This window comes from Erpetoichthys calabaricus, chromosome 5 (genome assembly GCF_900747795.2).
Source record: "Erpetoichthys calabaricus chromosome 5, fErpCal1.3, whole genome shotgun sequence".
Taxonomy (NCBI): Eukaryota; Metazoa; Chordata; class Cladistia; order Polypteriformes; family Polypteridae; genus Erpetoichthys; species Erpetoichthys calabaricus.
The window spans coordinates 184,433,542-184,451,295 of record NC_041398.2 but is presented as its reverse complement, the minus strand read 5'-3'; the positions used below and the strand labels follow the sequence as shown (position 1 = coordinate 184,451,295).

The 17,754-nt window shown below is 38.7% G+C and overlaps 1 protein-coding gene across 10 annotated transcripts in view; it reads right to left on the bottom strand.

Annotated features, from left to right (window-relative positions):
- mapk10 (mitogen-activated protein kinase 10) overlaps positions 1-17,754 on the bottom strand; it is a 402,326-nt gene that overhangs the window by 75,186 nt on the left and 309,386 nt on the right. For all 10 annotated transcript variants that reach the window (XM_051928085.1, XM_051928087.1, XM_051928086.1 and 7 more), the window contains one exon: positions 11,267-11,449. In XM_051928085.1, the coding sequence (XP_051784045.1) occupies positions 11,267-11,449 (183 nt within the window). The remainder of the gene's footprint in view (positions 1-11,266; positions 11,450-17,754) is intronic.

Genomic DNA, 17,754 nt, shown 5'->3' with positions numbered 1-17,754 from the left:
CAGATTGAGTGATTCATTTTTGTGTTTTGGTGTTCCCCAACTCAAATCTTGACATACAAATATCATTACAAATGTGGTCAGATTATATTTAGTATGGACAAAGCACATAAATCAGGTTAAAAGTTGAAAATTTGAGTCTATTTAATTACTTGCCATGTACATCTCTATATAAATAAAACCCAATGTCTGTCTGTCTGTTCGCTTTTCACGAGAGAAAAACTTAATGGATTTAAATCAGGTTTTTTTCTATAATTTGCTTGAACATTCCGGTTGATTTTGCGACTTCTCTCATTGCGCGAGTTTGCTTGCAGGAGTGATTTATTTGTGCTAATCCGAGACAGAGGCTGCGGACCGAGGGGAGGGGGAAGCATGACATCAGCAGTAGGGAGCTGGGCGGGGCCCTCCTCACTCACGCGCCAGCCTCCGTTCAAGTCGGTCTACCTCTTGTGACATGTTGGAGCATACCTTGCCTCCACTTAGCTAGCGATACCTGTTTGTTTATTGCTTTTTAAAGTTTGTCCTGTTTCACAACAATGCGGCTGGGGGACAGCTAGTATATAAATATAATATAGAATATGGTATATGCTACTGACTAGGTAGGGATACTTTTAAAAAAATGAAATTCTCTGAGCACTTCACAATTAAGTCAATATACATAAAGAAGTAATTTATCAATACTGGCCTCAACGCCCTTAATCGAACTCAATTATAACAAAATGATTTTAGTCTTATGTGCCATCATCCGCAGAGTAATTGCATAATATAAATTAAAGTCTTATTGGGGAGTGTTGAATTGTCTTTCTGTTGCTGCTTTTAAATCATTAGATAATATCAGGAAACACTCTCTCAGAAGCGATTTTGACTGATTGCTACTCTCTTATTATACTAAACTCATCCACAACACATCTCTCTTGTAAACCTTTTGATTCACATAAGATATTTCATTATAACTGACCACAGCCAGGTTCAGATTTACATTTCCTTTGCAGATGTGCCTCAGTTTGTACTTATTATATTACTACAATATTGAAAGGTATATATATTCTAATTTAATGTCATTTGAAAACATATATTTATGACTACACTACATCAAAATCATAGTCAAAATAAAATAGCCTACTAACTGAATTACATTTCATTCAGTAGTGCACTTTCTTTGCTGTATTACTAGCTAGAATTATAATTTCAAAGGCATTTCTATCTTAACAAGAATAGACCATAAAGAATAATTCCAGTACAAATTAGGAATAACAACTATGTCATGCTGTACCTGCAGTTCCAAACCATAACTTAAAACAATCTGTCTAAAAATGTGTTTTACTGTATAACCTGTTCTCAGTTTATTATACCTTTAAATAAACAAAGCAAAGCATTACTAAAGAAAAACAAATGCTTTTATTGATCAACTCAAATAAGCTCTAACAATTTATCTCTTAATATTTTATTTTATCCAATGTTGGCTCCTACTCGTGTTCAAAGGGGCCAGCACAGGATGACCCTCCCTGAGACTCTAAAATGGACTAGGCAGGTTCCATAATGGAAAAAGTGGATATATGGATAACATTGCACAATGTGTTATAAAGTGATAGTTTATGACATTGAAATGTTGAATTCCAAATGAAATGCTGAATTAGAAATCAAGAAATGTGTTCTCTATCACAGCCTTTTCTGGTACAGTTCATGGGGAGCTAGGACATGGACTGTATAAGTAGCTACACTTACAAGACAAGAAACAGGCTGGTTCCTACCCTTGAGATATGCTCAAACTCTCAAATCTATGATACGGATAAACTGTGGGTTTATAAAATGCAGGATGTTTAACTCAAACACAAGCCCACGATGGCAATTATAATAATTCAAAAAGTATATATTTGTAGTCATTGGTCTCAAATTAAAGCAGCACTTCTGAACTCAGGCACACAAATATGTGGTCACTGTTGTTATTAAATGCATTTATTCATCTCATATTGACACTGTTATAATATTATGTAATTGTCAACAAAATTATGTAATTGTCAAATTGTAATTTGTCAACAAGTAAAAACAAAGCAAACATACTAGCTCAAGTTTCCCAAAATATCAAGGCCTATGTGTACGATATACAGTAAGTGTTCAGTTTAAGAAAACATGCTTACTTCTTCAAAATCAATTGAGGCATTTCACATAGGTTACAGTTTTCAGATAATCCAGGATTATGAAGTATCGACCTCATCAATTTCAGTAGCAATAATATCATACTCATAGATGTGGCTACCGTGAATGTGCTGGCAAGTAGTTATAGTTTTTTTGTGCTGTAGTTTAGAACCTATACAATGGACAAATAATTCCACCCTGAAAAAAGCTTTTATTGCGTGCAGACCAAACGTCTGTGGTAATACATATAGATTGGATCTCCTCAAAGGTCATTTTTAGTTTATGTTCCATTTTACTATAAGCATCACAAAGATACTTGGCTAATGTTTTTCTGCTGAAGACAAGCTTGAGAAAGCAGTATCTGAAAGCAGGTCTGACTCCACAAAAGATGCAGGCTGCAAGTCCTGAACAATATACAAAGTAATAATGTTTATTGGCAGAGAAGGTGAAATAGCAGACTTGCTTTGAGAAGTGATATCTATACTTAGTTGTATTGTGGCCTACAGCAGCATGTAATAAAACAGTAACAGAGTAATGCCTGCTGGGTACTGTTGCCAATACACTGGGGAAACAAAAATCAGTGAAGACTTGAATTAGTCCATTAAAAGGGTGTAAAGGGTAATATTACTTTTCAGGTTGAGGTAACTGTAATGTTATTACTTATTTTTCAAAAGGAGTTATTACTCCTGACACTAAAAAGTAACATTACAAAACATTATATATTACTAATGTGATACCCCCAACTCTGATGCTAGTATTCTTAATAAAACTGTGAACTAATGACAACATGGCAAATTGAAGAAAAATGCTAGTGATTAAAAAATCCAAGTAACATATATTAAAATGTTTTTGTGTATCGACATGAACCACAGTTTAAGTGTCACAATGAGTGTGTACCATAAAATATTTCAAAAACAGTATTGGTTAAAAGGGTTTTTGATAGTAAGTTATTTATGGTACCTTTATGCTTCAATAATTAAGCAGAATTGACTAATAATGAGATGTACAGATGTAAAAAAAAATCAATAACGAAAAACTCTAAAGGATGGTTTGATTTACACAAATGTAGATGCAGAGATGATGTTTTTGTGCACTTTGATGCCAGTGTATTTTCCATGAGTTTTTGCACGTTGATGCTGTTTAATCTGCATGAACCATTAAGGGTATACCCTTTCATCCACTCCCTTTGTTGTTCATCGTTATCTATCTATCTATCTATCTAATGTTTTTTTATTATTTTTTGTAATCCTACAATGGTCCCTTTCCCCATTACTAATCTAATACAGCCTTCATTTGTGACCTAAAGAGTCCAATTTAAACAGCCTGCTGACCTCTGTTTCTTTGCTGAAACATTAGCTTTTTTTGCTTTTTTTACTTGCTTCCCAGGATGTGTGCTTCTAGTTTTGCTGGTGCCTGACTATTTTCATTTTGCTCTTTTGGTTTTAAACTGTTTGGGTTTGCTCCTAATTTTCTGTATATTTTTAGACTTGCTTTAGCTGATAGTTGACTTCCTTTCTGATTTTCTTCATTATTTAGGATTTAGCTGTTATTTTTTAATATGGTTCTTGTTCTGTAATTGTATTATTGAATGTTTCTACTTTAGAATGTTTTATCTTCTTGGTTTGATTTTAGTTTTCTTTTAATTTAATACATTCAATTAAATTAAATATAAGGGTTTTGTTTATTTGTGCCAGGGGTTTTGACAATTCCCATTCCCAATATCAGGTTTTGCCTGTTATACTGAACTATTAAGTCTTAAATCTTTGTGGAGTTTTTAGACTTCCATCTGCTTTTTTAAACACTTTAGGCTCTGAATCACAACATTAACACACATGCATTAGCCCTTTAGAAATAAAGCTCTCTGTGGTGAGTGATTTGCAAAGCAGGGAGCCTTTGTAAATAAATAACCATGTCGCAAAGACCTGGCTTGAATCGGGTACGAGTGTACAAGAGAGCTTTGCTTGATTGATCGCACGCATGTACGTGCCAAAGCAAGTGGATCAGTCAGGTGCATCATTTGTGCCTTGGAGGGAGTGGCATCTCAGACCTGCACCAAGTTAGGTAAGGTAAGACAAGAGAGAGGGATGAAAAAAGGATGATAAAAGGGAAAAGACCAGAGTGGAGGTTAAAGGAAAGAATAGAAAGAAGGACAGGAGCGACTGAGAGAGAGTAAGTGCAAGATGCAAGGAAGTAGGCAGATGGGAATGGAATCCTGTGGATGAAGAGTGTGGCTGGCACTCAAGAGGGGTCTGAAGGTTGCTCCTGCTGAACAGTCAGGGAGCAGGAGTAACCACAAATACTCTGGAGGACCCCTCCCCCACCTACCCCCCTCAAGGCCAGAGATCGCAGAGGGATTAGAAGGAGTGGAGGCTTAGCGGCACCCCATGGAACGCAGTGGTATTGGCTGTAGGGACACAGGCAGGATTTAAGGTTGTCTGCGGGTAGGTGTTTGGAATGTCTTGTCTCTCTGGTATGATGATCATGTTCCTCTGCAGTCGGAGAAGCTTTATAAACTCCGCATTTCAGTGGCGGCACTCTCTGAGGTGTGCAGACCTGGGTCTGGTCAGATCTCTGTAGGTGGATACACTTATTACTGGTCTGCTCGCTCTGATGGCTGTCATACTCAGGAATCAGCTATTGCTGTGGTGGATCGGCTCCTTCAATGATGTTTGATGTCACTCCTTTCAACAAGCATATTATGAGACTCGGATTAAGGCAATCTCTGGGTACCTTGTCGTCTCAGTGTATGCTTTGACTGCGGTGAGTGATGTCTCGGTGAAGGAAACATTTTATTTGCAACTTTGCTTGTGGTTGATGGGTGCTTGCGAGGTAACACTTCTCTGATCGTGGGTGACTTCAGTGCGACCACTGGTACTGACAGGGCTGGCTATGAGGATTGTATCGGTCCCCATGGGACTGGCGACCATGGTGAAAGTGTTCCTTGACTAGGCAAAAGGTCAGTGGCTATGGATTGCTGGATCCTGGTTTCAGTGCCCTGAGCCGCATCGTTGGACTTAGTAATCCAATATTGGTGGTGCGGTGAAGGAGATTGATCATATCCTTATGGGCAGATGCTAGAGGCTTTTACAAAATTACAGGATCTACAGAAGTGCCCAGGTTCTGAATTCTGACTACAGACTTGCTGTTGCTACTTTGAAGATCGAGCTTAGGTCCAGTAGGATACCACCTACTAGGAAAATGAGGCTGGACCTGGCCAGATTCCAAGATCAGGCTGTTTCTAATGAGTTTGCACGCAGTTTGTGTGAGGAACTTACAGACTTGAGCCTGCTGATCCGAATGTGATGTAGGAGACCTTCTGTGACAAGACCCTGAAAGTTGCTGAGGATTGTGTTGGTGTTACCAGTGTTCCCAGAAGGAGGTGTTTAATCTCGCAGGGCACCCTGGATAACATCAAGAGGAATCTCAGCACACAGCTTGATGTCAACTCCTGTACCGGGAAATAATAGGGAAGGTTGCAAGGGTTCTGAGGGCAGATAAGGAGGCGTTTGTTAGAGGAATCTGTGGCAAGTGACACACCATTTATGGTCTAGTGACCCACATCCTACTTACTGAGGAATGGAAGCATTACACACATCCAAATCTGTTCTTCTGAGAGTCAAAGTCAGAGTGGCTGGAGGAACGGTCCTTACGGACAACACTGTAGTTGTGACTCACTGGGCTGGCAACTTTGAGCAGCTCTTTAAAGCTGATCCTTTGGCTAGGACATTGAATATCTTGGGGTCCATGGCTCTTGAGGCTGATTGTCCAATTAGCTGTGAACCACTCAATCTCAAACCAAGCTGAGGGTAGGGAAAGCTGCAGGGATCTGTTGTATCCAGGGTGAGCTTCTCCAGGCTGGTGATAAGGCTGTGTTCCTGGCATTACAAGCAGTCTTTGCTTCCATTTGGGAGACTGGCATCATCTCAACTGACTAAAAAATGAGATTTGTCATCCCTATCTGGGAAGGGTGATCGCTTGGATTGTGGCAACTACAGGGGGATAACACCTCTCTGTGCCGGGTAAGGTCCTTGCTTGGGTTGTCCTCAATAGGATCCGTGATCACTTGCTCACTAGGATCCGTGATCACTTGCTCACCTACCAGTGACCGGAGCAGTCTGGTTTTACGCCTAAGAAGTCTACCATCGACCGTATCCTGGAACTGAGGGTTCTAATGGAGCAAAAACCTGAATATCGGCAGAGTTGCTTTGCTGCCTTTGTTGATTTTCGTAAAGTGTTTGACTCAGTTGATCAAACTGCTCTGTGAGACATCCTGAGACTTTGTGGGATCCCCTCAAGGTTGCTGGATATCATGGCTGGCCTGTACACTGGCACTGTGAGCGCTCTACAGAGTGGAGGCAGAACCTCTGCGCTTTTCCCAGTTGATTCTGGGGATAGTCAGGGGTGAGTTCTTGCTCCTATTTTGTGCAGCGCTACTGCAATATCATTAATGATATGGCAATAAAACATATACAGTTTTGAAACTGTGAGAATAAACATGATAATTAGTTTACTGAAATTATTTTACTAAAAACGTTTAACTTTTGATCTACTGATTTCATGCATACTGCGTGCAGAGTCTAGAGGTATTCTGAAGTTATTACATGTGTGATAGTATATGAGATGCAGTTTGAATCACACTTGCTCTAGAAACATATAATAACAACAAAACAATTAATTTTCCTCAACTAACAATATAAGACCTGCTGTACTGAGCATCACATGTGGGTAGTAACGAGTTACATTTACTCCGTTACATTTACTTGAGTAACTTTTTAAAAAAATTGCACTTCTAAGAGTCGTTTTACTGCACTCACTTTTTACTTTTACTTGAGTACATTTGTGAAGAGGAAACGCTACTCTTACTCCGCTACACTGGGCAACACTCGACTCATTACTTTTTTCCATTTATACATTAGATACGCTATATTTTTGCCAAAGAGAAGTCGCCAGTGGATCTACTGCATGACTGTTTCACCAATCAGACATTGCAACAATAATCACATGACTCTGTTTCACCAATCAGACGTAGCCATGCAGTCACATGACCACACACAAACTTCCTGCATCTGCTGCCTGTGAGAGGCTTTTAGTCATGTGGGGCTCCTGATCACTGCTAAACGGTCACAGCTTCACTGCAGGAACCTTGAGAGCCAACTCTTGCTGAAGCTTAACCATCACTTCACTGAGTGAAGAACAAGCATGTTTTAACCAAATATGCACAGACACAGACAGTCAAGGTATAGTGAGACTTCTTGTACGTGCACAAGCTGCCTTGTTCTAATGTTATTTTCTATCAGCTGTGCTATTTGGAGGGGAAGTGTGTGATGATTTTCTTTTCTCCTTTTCTTTGATTCCCCCTTCTTTTTTTTGTGCCGACCCGTATATATACACTCCCTTCTCCGTGGGCCTTAATCACACCCCGCAGAAAGCTAATGAAGCAATTGAGAACGATCGCACCCGCACATGCAGGTGTGACTCGCTCCAACTACCTCATTAACTCCCCGTAGTTGTGCAATTGCGCCTACGGAGAGTGACACGGCTTTATGGATTTGAAACTGGCCTTTTTTTTTTTTTGAAGCTGTGGACCCGCTACACCACAAAGTGAATATACAGTATTATACTGTCAGTGTACAGTATATCTTGTCACTGTAAGTAGTTTGCACTGTTCAAACATACATGTTACCTACTGTAGGTATTGGCTTCAAAAGCCAATGTGAAAAACTTTGATTTGGAACTTTTTGTTATTTGTGTATCTTTATTTTGTAAAGATGTTATTTATTTTTACTCATTTTTTTATTGTATTATTTGGAAATAGCAGAATCTGCACATTATTTTATATTTTCTTATTACAACATTTCTAAAACTAAATCATTCATTATGTTCAAACAGTTACTCAGTACTTGAGTAGTCTTTTCACCAAATACTTTTTTACTCTTACTTGAGTAATTTTTTGAATGACTACATTTTACTTCTACTTGAGTAATATTATTTTTAAGTAATGCTACTTTTACTTGAGTACAATTTTTGGCTACTCTACTCACCTCTGCTAAGCATCACACTGAATGAGGTGAGTCACACCTCAGTGGGTCAGACAGGGCTCTGCTGATAAAATTCCACTCGGTAGCCATCAGGGCCTGCTGCTTTCCCACTTTGAAGTGAGTCTATAGCATCCAGTAATTCTGAGAGTGTCAAGGGTTTGTCCAGTTCCTCTGCAGTAAGAGTATCTAGATGTGGAATTTGTAATGTATTTAAAAACTATTGATTGTGTCTTTTCTGCTTTAAACTGAGTAGAATATAAGGACTTACAGTAATCTCTGAATGTGGAGGTTATGTTTTTATGGTCAATAATTTTATTTCCATATGTGTTGGCAATTTCTGATATTACGTTGCAAACTTCCTGCTTGTGGATTTGTTGAGCTAAGATCATATTAGCCTTCTCTTCATGTTCATAGTAATAATGTCGCGATTTAAAGACGAGCAGTTCCGTTTCTTTTGTGGTCAACAGGTTAAATTCTGATTACAAAACCTGTCTTTCCTATAAAGTGCCTCATTTGGAGACCTGTCATATTCTTGATCTAATCTGGTAATTTTGCTGATAAACTCCAATGCCTTCTTGGTATTTTTAAAATTTGTTATCTGGGTATAAAATATTTTTTGGTCATGATATAATAACAGTCAGTCATTATCCAACCTGCTTTATCCTAACACAGGGTCACGGGGGTCTGCTGGAGCCAATCCCAGCCAACACAGGGTGCAAGGCAGGAACAAATACCCGGGCAGGGCGCCAGCCCACCGCAGGGCACACACAAACACACACACACCAAGAATACACTAGAGACAATTTAGGATCGCCAATGCACCTAACCTGCATGTCTTCGAACTTTGGGAGGAAACCAGAGCACCCGGCGGAAACCCATGCAGAGATGGGGAGAACATGCAAACTCCATGCAGGGAGGACCCAGGAAGTGAACCTTCATCACCACACTGGAACAGCGGGAGTTTTTTTTTTTTTTACAATGGCTTGAGTGCCAATCCTGCCACCACCACCCTAGTTTTTCCCTGTAGGCTGAAGGACCTGTTTGCAGGGCTGGATGCAGATTAATGTCACAACTAGGAGAAAGCAGTTGCAGGTTAAGGGCCTTGCTCAAGGGGACAAATAAAGTTCTATCTGCTATCTAATAATAAACACAAAAAGTGATAAGAATGTTTTTGTTTTTTTCTTTTACAAATCTGCATTTTGTGTATTCTCCTGTAAAATGCAAAATTGAAGTAATTCATTGTAATACTAATTTTATAAACAAAAAATGTACACACACTAGTAGTACAGTAAATTCTTCCATGCTTCTACCAGGATCTGCATTTTACTGTATGGCATAGTCTGGCAGTTCTTTTAACTTTGGCTGCTTTTTGTTCTTTTCTTCTGTCCAAGTGATCTCACACAGCTTCAATTATATTTTGCCCTAATGTGGCCAAACCTTTACTGTTAGTCTTCCATCTGCAGACTTCCATTCTAAGTAGGTCATAACTGTGTTTGCAGTATGTTCAGGGTCATTATTGTGCTGAAAGGTGATGTTTTTGTTTCTTAAAGGTACAGCACGATGAATCAAAATGTTTATATCACTCAGCAGGCTTTTGTTGTGAGTGATGAACTGACTAGTATGACAAATTGTGAAAGACTGGGAAATGAAAGTACCCGAAAGACAGGAAGTATTGTAAGAGTGGGTGTGCAAACAGGCTCTGGTCTGAACCAGGAAGACTAACAGACACCACAATCGTATCCCAATAGGTAAAACAAAACTGGTGAATCTGGAAAACAAAGCAAAAGTCCTGCCTGTCTTAGAATCTTTCCCTAACTCAGTGGAATTTCATTTGTAATTGATTTTATCCTGAATTTTGTATGAGGACTGCGGTGGGTTGGCACCCTGCTCGGGATTGGTTCCTGCCTTGTGCCCTGTGTTGGCTGGGATTGGCTCCAGCAGACCCCCGTGACCCTGTGTTCGGATTCAGCTGGTTGGAAAATGGATGGATGGATAGTATGAGGAATTAATATGCTGCCATCCTTAAATGCTCTCCAATAAATAATGTCAGGAAGCAACTACTATGTTGATCAACTGGGGACAACTCCACAATGTTGCTGATCATGGGCTCAAGAAAAAAGCTGACGATCATGAAACATCATAATTATAAATCATGACACAATGAGAAGTAAATCATATAACATGCAACAAAAAGGTAAAAAAAAGTAAGGATCATAATGACATCCCATACTTTTGACTAGTTCTCCTTCATGTTAGCTGAAATGTACCCAAAGACCAGAATTGCTATGGTGCTTCACAAAATGTTGCAGGCAGCCATCAGTGTAATAGTTTTCACATCTTCTTATGATATACAGTTAGGTCCATAAATATTTGGACAGAGACAACTTTTTCTAATTTTGGTTCTGTACATTACCACAATGAATTTTAAATGAAACAACTCAGATGCAGTTGAAGTGCAGACTTTCAGCTGTAATTCAGTGGGGTGAACAAAACGATTGCATAAAAATGTGAGGCAACTAAAGCATTTTTTTTAACACAATCCCTTCATTTCAGGGGCTCAAAAGTAATTGGACAATTGACTCAAAGGCTATTTCATGGGCAGGTGTGGGCAAGTCCATCGTTATGTCATTATCAATTAAGCAGATAAAAGGCCTGGAGCTGATTTGAGGTGTGGTGCTTGCATGTGGAAGATTTTGCTGTGAACAGACAACATGCGGTCAAAGGAGCTCTCCATGCAGGTGAAAGAAGCTTCTTAAGCTGCGAAAACAGAAGCTTCTTAAGCTGGTTTTGTTACTTTGTGGAAGTGTGTTGAATAAACACTCCTTTATTTGAACCCAGGATGCTGTAAGATCGTGTTTGGGGGTTTGGGGCTCTCTGACTCCCCTGGTTGCATCACAAGATTAACATACTTAAACACTTTGACAGTGTTATAATAAAGACAACAAATGACAAATAAAATAAATAAATAAAATATCACTATTTTGTTTCAAGTCCCCACATGAAAATGGTCACCGAGTAAAAAACAGTAATATGTGCATCACATACGATTATTATGACAGTTCCTATCAGCTGATGAAAGGAAGCAAGTATCTTACCTTTCAGTTTGTTATGTTCAGAGTCTGCTGGGAAGAGACAATCAGGAAATAGCTTTGGGAATGTAAGTCCTGCATACTTGGGTCGGTTCTCCACATAATTGCGCACTGTTGGTTGGAGCTTCTTCATGAATTCTGGAGAAGGTGTTCCCAGCTGTTCAATCACTTTATTCCACTGATCAATATCTAAGTTTGTCAAGGTTGAGGAAAATCTGGTATCAGAGGGTTTTGACATAAGCAATATTAATGCGCACAGTATTAAACTAACAGGCAGATTACATCGCTGCTAATTGAATCACTGGCTGCAACTAAGAGATAAATCAAAAGACTGATCACACAAATCAATAAAAAAACAGGACAGATGAAATTATGATACATTATTGTACAAGCAAGTCATTGATCATTCCAGCTAAGTCAAGATTCCTTAATGATTACTACAAAAATTAGAAAGCCTCATATTGATCACAAGCAGAAAAATGTTGATGTTCCAATAGATGACACCTTCATCCAATTACATTAACTTAAAATATACAGTTTCTACCAAAGTCCTTCCAGTTTCCCATATTAAATTTTTGTAATTTACATGCTGATCATTCTGAACTCAGACACAAATTCATTCAATAGCAGCATACAAACATGATATTCAAGGAAAAGCATATTTAAATTATCCTCATTCATTAACATATTTTGACAAGGTGGTCCAAAATCTTATCTATTGCTAATACTAATAGAATGACCACTGAATTTCCCTTTATATGAATATCTAGATATATTTTTTTCCTGTTAACAGTATCAACTGATTTCATAACTCATTCGTTTATTCGTTTATTACCTGCACCCTCTTCGTCCAAATTAAAAACAAGGAAGTCACAGCAAATACGGTACAGGCAAAATACACCCTGGACAGGATGCCAGTCTAAATTTAAAATCACTTGGGGCCAATTAACTTAACCGGCATATTTTCTGAATGTGGAAGGAAAACGTTAGTATTTAAAGAAAAATTCAGACAGACATGGAGAGAAAGTGCAAACTCCACACAGACAATGATCAGGTCATTCTATGAACAAAGTACTTAATCATTAAGATACTAACACTACCAAACTACTTATGGCTAAGTAAATACAACAATGAATGAGATAACGAAGAGTTAATGATTTGAAATGCATAACACAATCTTAATGTGATACATTTTAATGTTTATCTCATTATCTATTGTGAGAGAGAACACCTGAGGATCGGCGTCCCAGCTGGAGTTGACTTGGGAACCTTACCTGGCAGGGACGTCACTAATGTGGAAAGACGGGGGACAGCAGTATATTAAGACTATTGTCTCCCCCCCAATGCGCTAAATGGCAGCATCCATGAATATCTGTACCCATTCGGGCACCAGCAGGGAATCCTGGGATTCGGAGTCCGGTAGTGCAGCCCTGCTGGGGTCCATGGGAGCTGCAAGGGAATGCTGCAGGGACTTACACTTCTTCCTATTACTTGGGATTTCTGTATGACCCAGAAGTGCTTCCAACGAGCAAAGCCCTGGCATCGGAAGTACTCCCTGGCCCTCCATAAAAGAGACTGAACTGCCTTGTCCAGGAAATTGGAGCCTGGAGTGGAAATGGGCAACACTCACCATGAAGGAGTAATAGTGTGGAGAGAGAAAGAGTGAACAGAGAAAGAAGAAGAGACAACCTGTGAATTGTTTGTACAAAGGTATTTTGTAATAAATCCAAATTTATTTGAATGCAGGAAAGTGTTTGTGTGTTCGTGTTTGGGGGCTCTGTGGCGTCCCCTACACTTCACACTAGATATTTTTAATTGAGATAAGCAGGTTCAATACATGGATGGATGGACAGACATATGTTAAATGAACTCCAATGTTTATTATTTATTGACAAATAACAAACTGTACCTAACCTTAGAGATATTAATGAAACAAAGCCTTCACAAGTTATTATTTATTGTATTCACATATTGAATACTCCTTCTTTTAACATAACAATAAAGCTACCATTTATATAAAGTAATAAAGCTGAGCTATAGCTCAAGCTCATCTACAAGAAGCCATTGTGCAGTTAAAGATATGGCCTGATAATGTGGCATGGGCACTGAAGCAGTTCTAACAACATTAATAGAATTATTATCCTCAAGTCTACAGAGCTAAACTGCTTCTGCTAAACTTTATTCACATATCTGTTCATTTTCATACTGTATATGCCTGTTCTACTACTTGTGTAAAGTAAGTAAAGAAGAGCTTGCATTTAAAGCATACAGATTGCTTTAAGGGATTTTTAGATAAAATGAAACTCGTGTTATCACTTGCCTTGACTTGTAAATTCTTGTATTTAACTTTCGTATTGAATCAAAAACCATGCAGCTTGATTTGACTGGTGACTATAAACTGTCCAACTATGACAAAACATAGGTGTCTGTGTGTGTGTGCGCGCCCTGGGATAGCTGGGCAATACATTCAGGATTAGTTCTGCATAACAGAATTACAAAATGAATGATGGAGAGAAGATAAATTGCCTGATTTTGCTAGTTGAGTAAAATCTTTCAAACACCCATTCAAAGACTCATGATAATCTGTCTTGCTGTAAGGTATTTTCTGGGTTCACCCCATATGGCTGGTTGTCCCCCTCCCAAATTTGGTGGTATTGGAGGCAATATATTTATGCTTGGTGCGATGCCCTAGGTGCTCACAACCGTGGCACTCTTCCATCTCATCGACAGTCATAACTGAAGATGGACTAAGGTGAATGAGGACACAACAGCAAGTTAATGGGACAATAGTGCAAAGTATTATTGTCTAAAACAATCAACAATGCAGCATCCAAAAATAAAGTACTTTTAACTCATCAATAAATAAACCAGAAACAGAGCTGTAGTGAAAAATTAAAAAATTCAGTAAATAAAGTCAATAAATAGTAAGGAAAAGAGTAAAGTAAGGAGGAAGGAAGCTACCACACAGTAAAAACTGCAGGACCAGAAGGAGCCCGTGCTGACCAACTTTGTGGTGTCCTTTGTCACCAGTTCAGTCTGCCCCTAAGGCTTCACAAAGTGCAGCTGCTGTGGAAAGCACCCTACATTGTTCCTGATCCAAAGAAGGCAGGCACTTCTTCACCTCATGACTACAAGCCAGTTGTACTTATGTCTCACATCAGGAAGATTTTTGAGAGACTAGTCCTGGACTATATGAGTCGTCTTGTAGTAGACCACCTGGACCCACTGCAGTTAGACTGTCAGACAAAGACTGGAATGGAGGATGCAAGTATCTATCTGTTCCACAAGGCTCCAACACACTAACACTGACGACTTTCAGTCAAAGAATTATTTTGCAAAACTGTGTCAATAAAAGCTACTGGGGCTTCTTTATACCAATGGCTATATGTCTGCATATTGCCTCACTGTGACTGTGACAGCCAAGTCAGAAGTGTCCTTTCTTTTTAATTTTCTTTGTTCAGACCAAAATGTGTGTGTAATGTTAATGCCAAATGGGATGGATGGGCATCCCTACCAAGAGGGAGAACAGTTCCTTACCTGTGCGGGAGGCCCAAGGTGGTTTTTAGTACCTTTCCTGGGACAGGGACAGGGAAGGACCATCTCTGAGGGCTCTTCCCCCAGTATGCTTCACTCCCACAGGGCATCTTGGGACATGTAGTCTTGGGGAACAGCCCTATTGGGGTGTGTGGGTTCTGCTAGATGGAGCTATAAGAAAGTCACACACATGGAAGGCGGTTCCGCCTGACCTGGAAGTGCTTCCAGGATATAGTCATTTGGCACTGGAACTACTCCTAGTTCTGGCATAAAAGAAGGAGGTGGACAAAGTTTGACTGTAGGGAAAAGTCTGTTTAAGGAGGACTTAACATACAACATCACATTTACTGAAGCTTTTGCCTGTGCGCTTGCACCTGTGTTTTGGGTTTGAGGAGTTGCAGTGCCCTCTAGTGGCCACAATATATTTATTTATCTACCTATTTATGTATTGAGCTTCTGTAAAAAGCCAGTTTATCCCTGGGACGTTTGTTCTATCTATCTATCTATCCATCTATCTGCAGAGTTTTTTAAAGTGACTTCCTGTGTCTGCCTCATTTTTTTCCCACTAACTAACAATTAAGGTACAATTAAGTATGTTGCCCTCTGCTGTCTGTAATTTCAACAAACTCAAGACAATGTAATAGTTAAGACATGAAAAATATTTGGATCAAACAAACAAATTAAATTAAAACATTTAATCCACTCAGACACATGAGGAAAGACCAGCATGAATAAAATTACTCATATTTTCTCCTGCATATTTACATATTAGATATTTGCATCTCTCTCCTCTTCTAGATTTCAATGTAATTTTAAAACTATATGGCTCCTTTTTGTAGGGACCCAGAAAGTCATTTTTAAAAAGATATCTGCAAAGATGAGGTTTGTTTAGCTGTTTTTCCACATCTTCGATGTTTTGACTTTCAGTGACTCAAATCCATCCAGCACCAATGATTTCTTAAAAAACTCTAACAGGTCCAATGTATTATTGATATAGTATTATTTCTACTTGTTAACGATAGCCATCTTAAAGTGTATTGCGTGGGTGATTTATATGGAGCAGTCAATCAATTAATCAGACTTTGTTGTATGTAATGCCCCCTGTGAATAACACATAAAAAGGTGTCTAATAAAGAAAACACAAGCACAATCAAAAGTGCAGGTAAACTGTAGGTTATAGCATCAAAACCCTTACAGAATCTAGATTATTCAATGTATGGGTTTACAGAGAAAATGAGTAGTAAAATATAACATCTTTTTACATAATAAGGAAAGAAACTTGAAAGTGACTACACAAGTAAACATTACATGACAAGTACATTTATATGAGCAAGCAATAAAGTAGAATCAGCATCAGTGCAAAAGACCACTCACAGATTATTACTCATTGAAATGCAAGGGCATATTTGACTTTGTGTAAATAAAGCAATGACATGTGTTGCATTAGCTGGATAGATGTTTTGGTTCCCCTCATAGTTCTCACATTTGCCATTTGCAGTGACAACAACTGACCACCTTCTAAACCTTTTGCCCCTTCTTTCCTCTATAAAGCTGCTCTCCCTGTTAATGTCTGCTATTGTTATTCTATTAATTTGAAAGTTTCTTTATGACATTTCATCTATCCATCCATTTTCTCATTTGCTTAACTCAATTCAGAGTGACAGGGGTTGACCATATCCAAAGTTTGAGTGAAGCTTGAAAATTTGGGTGTAGAAAGCATCCACCTACCTATCTACCCATCCATTATCAAATCTACTTGATCCAATTTATGGGTCATGGTAAGACTGGGGGTATGCAACTTTTCAATAAAGATTAAAAATGTGAGCAAATATATTCTGCATATACATCAGCAACTGCTGTTCTGGTGCTCAGAGAAGCAGGCCAGCTTCAGAAGCACATTAAGTTTAAAAGTTCACAGTGTATGGGGTTTTACTTGAAGTGTATTCAGGCCCAGAGGCAAGCTAGAACATTATGCTCCTGTACAATTCCCTTTCAAGATTTAGTGAAACATCATATAAATATTTACTGATAGCACTCCTGCAACTTTCAGCAGAAAAGGTGAAAGAAGACAGTTTACCCAATAATGGTGTTAATCCTTCTGTCCTTAATTCTGGGACAGTAAATATCTTTAAAGATTCCAACCCTTTTTATTTCACTAATGGCCACATACATGGAAGGAGTCTTAATTTACCCAACCTCTACTCCAGAACTGTATGTGTTCATTAGATACCAAAAACCTTAAAAAGCAATAAAGTTTTTTTTTTATGGAGTTTCTTTAAAGGGGTATAGACCATGTACCTCATGATCCCTTTGGGTTTTTGGAGTTTAAGCAGGAGGTGACTGAAACAATACTATGGGGATAACTAGCTTGTGGGAGCCAAGCATTCATAGCGACATTGCTTTTATCATCATTGGGAAGCAATGGGAATATAAACTGGGATAACACTGTCCTGAGACTGGCTAGTTTTAATCTACTGATGGATGTGCTGTTGCAAAAGCAATTCTGTGCACGAGAAGAACTGCAGGTTCAGACATTTGGAGTATGTGCTTGGCTGAGGAGGCAATGGTGTGAAGCTACCATCTGCTAGTTTATAGCTGAATGACTCTAAATCAGAATCCCTCCTAAATGTGATGACACACCAATACTGGTTGGCCAGGGATAGAAGGTGGTGACCAGAGTGGAAAGCTGTTCAAGACAGGGCACTACAGTATTATTCGAAAGTATGGTTTAGTTAATTGTAAGCAATTTTTAATCCAACAGTTTAGGTGACTTTCATACAATCAATTTTTGAATCAGAGGTGAGGTCTGACACATAAACCTGCATGTCATTTCTAATTATTTAGCCACAAGGTCAACCATGTCTCTTCGCAATTCAATAAACAATATTACATTTCGTATTTAACAATTGCTTTTAATTCCCATATTTTCTAAATTAAGTTAAAAACTAATAAATAGAAAT